This window comes from Sinocyclocheilus anshuiensis, unplaced genomic scaffold, assembly GCF_001515605.1.
Source record: "Sinocyclocheilus anshuiensis isolate Anshui unplaced genomic scaffold, SAMN03320099.WGS_v1.1 scaffold288, whole genome shotgun sequence".
In the NCBI taxonomy this organism is placed as follows: Eukaryota; Metazoa; Chordata; class Actinopteri; order Cypriniformes; family Cyprinidae; genus Sinocyclocheilus; species Sinocyclocheilus anshuiensis.
Window position 1 is genome coordinate 211,238 of NW_015558570.1, and position 4,387 is coordinate 215,624.

Here is a 4,387-nt window from a genome sequence, read left to right on the forward strand (position 1 = left end):
GGCTGCCGAGATTAAACGTAATAAATGTTCAGCTGGTCATGTGACCCGCTCCATGAAAATTAAACAGCTTTTCTACTTCGATTATTGCGAGATTACATCTTTAGTTACATATTTTTAAGATTATATTCATTTCTTTATATTTTAACGTTCTAATTAGAGAAATTATTACTGAGTGTGTCTTTTTTGTTAGTTGTAAATTAAATTAAATTTTCAACCATTTTTAAAGTTTGTTTTCCCTATTATCTGTTTTCAGAGGTATGTGGATGGAGCATTGAGTGATAACATGCCTTTCTCTAGTCTAAGAAGCACAATCACAGTCTCTCCTTTTTCCGGAGAGAGTGACATCAGTCCTTATGGCAACCCTTTTTACTTTCATGACATATACTACAAAAATGTCAGCATTCACATCAACTTCATTAACGCACACCGAGTGGTCATTGCATTTTTTCCTCCAGAACCAGAGGTACATGTTTGAATGCTTGATTTTCAAAAACATACGTAAGCCCACATAACCTTATTGTGGCATTTCATAAGGTCTTGGCTGAGATGTGTCAAAATGGATATAAGGATGCTTTCCTTTTTTTAAAAGAAAATGGTGAGTAGCCTTGCACTATTCCTGAGACGATATTTGGGGTAATTGTGTGGCTTTTGGGATCTAATATTGTTTTGCTTACCAGAATTCCTGAAGCCCACGTCACTGCTGTCAGAGTTGACCCTGATTGATGAATGGGAGAATATTCCAACATCTCAGAAATACATTAGTGAAAACAAGCCAACAGTGACTGGGAATTCGAAGAATATCCTTCCAGAGTCCATCAAAAAATGTAAGATGACAAATAACTTACATCTGACACCATGAACCAGTAAATCTAGAAGATTACATGAGGAAAAATGATCTATTTTTCACCCTCTCCAGTGTTTTGTAAGACTAGCGTAAGGGAGAATGAAGAAATAAGATGTCCTCTATCAGTGAAGCTGGTTTCCTTTCTAATGTGGTGCATTTTGCCGGTGGAGATGGCGTGCATCATGCTTTTAAGGTATATATGTCAAAAAGGAGTAAAATTGACATAATAGTCTTATAATTTCATGCTAAGACCCTGACTGTTTTTAGGCTTGTTGAGTGCACTCCAGAGATGTGGACATATCTGCTGTGGATGTGGCAGATGACAATGAGAACGATTGGACAAATATGGAAGAAAGCTTTCTCACTAAGGTTTGAAAGATGTTGCATATCTAAATAATCCAAATTTTAAGTGTGATGGACCTAAATAAGAATTTCTGTTTTCAGTTACATATGTACACAGAAATATCCAACTCTTCACCAACTCCCTTCAACTTCAAACCCAACTCACTGACCAGCTCCAACTCTTGTTCCTCCTCTTATCTTATATACACTGTGTAATTATTTTGAATAATAATCAAAAAGTTTTGATAACCTATTGAATCATGATTTCTATAGAATCACACCACCTTAACATACTTATATTGCCTCTAAATTAAAGATGTTAGATCATTTACTAAATGAATGCCAGATGAATTCTTGGGTTTAGCAATTTATAATCTCCTTAAAAAATATGCAATATATAGTTAAACATTTTCTACCAGAGTTCACAATCTCTTCTCACTAATATATAATACTGAATACTAATATAGAAGTGAATGTACAAGGAAAAATTTGCATAATTGTATTTTAATGAACAAAAAAAGATAATCATGTTTACAGCAAGAGTAAAAATAGCACCAAGAAAGAGCATGTAGATAAATCCATAAATTATGTCATGTTCAGGATTAGTTAATTTGTATTACCAGTCATCCTGTATTGTATTTTACAGTACTGAAGGCGGAAAGATGGTTGTGAACAGTGGATGCTGATGCTTCCTCATAAGCAACACATTTCAAATGTACGGTCACCAGTAATTATAACTTTGTCTTGCAGTGGCATCATAAAAGTTCCTAAAACCATCATTGTAGCATCCATGTAAAAAGACAACATTTGTCACATTATCATAGTAACAAAACATTACTTAAAGGTTATCCTTATAGATTTTGCAATACGATTTGAAAAATGTGGGTAGTTACACTTAAAATATTACTACACAAGCAAACATAATACGTCCCATCTAAAAATATCAAATGAAAAAATGGTGAACGCTCCTTATGAAAAAAATCAAGTATCAGTCCCTGATATCACACAATGCAATAAACCAGTGCTCAGAACCTCGTACACTAAACTACTGAAAATAACGTCAATGACTAAACCATTAAAGTAAAAGATGAGTATATTCTCCAATTCCATAGAAATGCTAATTCCTAAAAGGTCTAAAAACGGTTCTTTTCTTTAATAAAGAGGCATTTGAGATCTCAAAGGCCCCCAAATTGAAGTTCAGAGGTACAGTTTCTTTAAAAGCACAGCAGCCATTGGATTCTCCTTGTGCAAGTTGGGCCACCTTGTGTGATACTGCGATTCCTCAAATCGTTCCTGAAATTGTAACGTAACAGACTGTCACAGCAACGCAAACGAGAAAGAAACCAATGCCCCTGAAGACTCCTGGATTAGATTCTGAGAAGATAAGAGGCACAGCATCTCTGGAAGAGCACAGGAACCGACAGGCTTCGTCTGAAGCCTTTGTCCTTCCTCATACACCCCAGCTTTGGGCTTGAGAGGAGCTGCCGATGTCTGGGATCTGATCGGCAAAAGACTGCATCATCCACTGACCGTCCTGAACCTGGCCAACCGCATTTGGATTCGTAGGCGCCTTCTCAACTGTGTCAGCTGGAGGTTTGAATACAAAAATGATATTAAACTTGTCAATAGGATCCGAAGACCTTTGACTTTCATTGTATGGACACAAAAAACACTGGAACATTCTTCGAAATACCTTTTTTGTGTTCCACAGAAGAAAGATGGTACCAACCTGTTTTCTCAGATGTGGAGAAGTTACAATATCCATTGCTTTGGCCTCCTTCAGGTGCCGGTTCTCCATAAGCTCCTCCGAAAGCTGCCTCATAACCAGGATCATAATGCTCTTCCTTGATGGCCATTCTCTTAGCATCCTCTGTTAGACAGAAGGAAAATCAAATGTGGTCAAGTACAGTTCATAATTGTGTAATCACTCATATTATGGTTAAGAAAATCATAAATGGTCTGCTTGTACCTTTGGCCATGCCGAGATCAAACATGTATTTCACTTCTTCTATCTCCACTGGTCTGATCACACCCTTCAGCTGATCTCGGAGCTCTCTCAGCTTGATGTAAAAATGCACTTTGTCCTGAGCACGAGGAAACTGAGCACAGCGGGCACTGGAGGACGGCATCAGGTACAACGCCTACAGAAAACAGTAATATGCAGCGTATGACTCAAATCTGACAGTTTTGCTTTTCTCATACAGTTAACCAAAAAATGGTTTCTTACCGTCTCAGAGTCAGGAATCTTGTGAGGCTGTAGGCCAAATTCAAGTGTTTTGGGTTTCTTCCCAAATATCTCCCTACAGAACATTTCATATATACCTGAAACAAATTAACTGTTAAATGCACGCCTTCATATCAGTTCTCATTCTGTATCTGTGTTCGAATACTTACATTTCCCGTTAAAAACTGCTATGAGTGGCTTGAATTTCTTGATCTTTTCCACTAAGATTTTACCACCTTCTCGAAGTTCCTTGCTGCAGAACGTGACAGGCAAAACAGGTTAGATGAACATCACCGCTTCCAGTCATGAATGAGAGTAGAATGACTATCTACTGCACCTAGAGAGGTCTTTGCTTCCCGGTGTCGCTCTAGCTACCATATTTGTGAAGCCGATGCTGTATTTCTCAGGCAAACTCTCATCATCCATGTGATTTAGCAACTTCTCTGTGAATCCAGACAGGAACAGACACTTCCCTGAAAGATTGACAAGAACAATTATAGTTTAATAATTGAAAGATTAGAGATTTTGAACAAATTTTTTTTTTTTTAAATATGAACATATTACAGATTTTTACAAATATATTGTTCAATATAATTATTTGGGCTACATGTTATTTTATATTAGAATATTTTTTAAATATATTATTCATTATAATAAATGTTAGTTTATATTAGACTATTTCTGTATTTAAATTATTATCATATAAATATTCACTCCAACAGCATAAAATCTTTTTACATTTGGGTAAACAACCACTTTTTAAAATGTTAATATAATCATTTTAAATGAATGTATTATTATTATTATTAATAATAATAATAGTGTTGTTATATTATTAACAATAATAAAGACATAATATAAAATAACTCTTTATACTGAAACATAATAATGTCAACATAACTGTTTTAAGTGAGTGACGTGACATGTGGCCAAGTATGGTGACCCATACTAGGAATTAGTGCTCTGCATTTAACCCA

At 35.7% G+C, this 4,387-nt stretch overlaps 2 protein-coding genes across 3 annotated transcripts in view; one reads left to right on the plus strand and one right to left on the minus strand.

Moving 5' to 3' along the window:
- The window catches only part of LOC107679605 (patatin-like phospholipase domain-containing protein 2), a 2,650-nt gene extending 1,158 nt beyond the window's left edge, over nucleotides 1–1,492 (plus strand). For both annotated transcript variants that reach the window (XM_016475202.1, XM_016475203.1), the window contains exons 4-9: nucleotides 254–463; nucleotides 535–595; nucleotides 678–824; nucleotides 917–1,037; nucleotides 1,112–1,213; nucleotides 1,289–1,492. In XM_016475202.1, coding sequence (XP_016330688.1) covers nucleotides 254–463; nucleotides 535–595; nucleotides 678–824; nucleotides 917–1,037; nucleotides 1,112–1,213; nucleotides 1,289–1,355 — 708 coding nt within the window. In that variant the 3' untranslated portion in view covers nucleotides 1,356–1,492. The remainder of the gene's footprint in view (nucleotides 1–253; nucleotides 464–534; nucleotides 596–677; nucleotides 825–916; nucleotides 1,038–1,111; nucleotides 1,214–1,288) is intronic.
- Nucleotides 1,493–2,211: 719 nt separating this feature from the next.
- The window catches only part of LOC107679604 (G/T mismatch-specific thymine DNA glycosylase-like), a 6,238-nt gene continuing 4,062 nt past the window's right edge, over nucleotides 2,212–4,387 (minus strand). Inside the window, exons 6-11 of the mRNA XM_016475201.1 lie at nucleotides 3,748–3,883; nucleotides 3,581–3,663; nucleotides 3,414–3,508; nucleotides 3,156–3,327; nucleotides 2,916–3,056; nucleotides 2,212–2,773 (exon numbers count right to left, since the gene is read on the minus strand). Coding sequence (XP_016330687.1) covers nucleotides 2,637–2,773; nucleotides 2,916–3,056; nucleotides 3,156–3,327; nucleotides 3,414–3,508; nucleotides 3,581–3,663; nucleotides 3,748–3,883 — 764 coding nt within the window. The 3' untranslated portion in view covers nucleotides 2,212–2,636. The remainder of the gene's footprint in view (nucleotides 2,774–2,915; nucleotides 3,057–3,155; nucleotides 3,328–3,413; nucleotides 3,509–3,580; nucleotides 3,664–3,747; nucleotides 3,884–4,387) is intronic.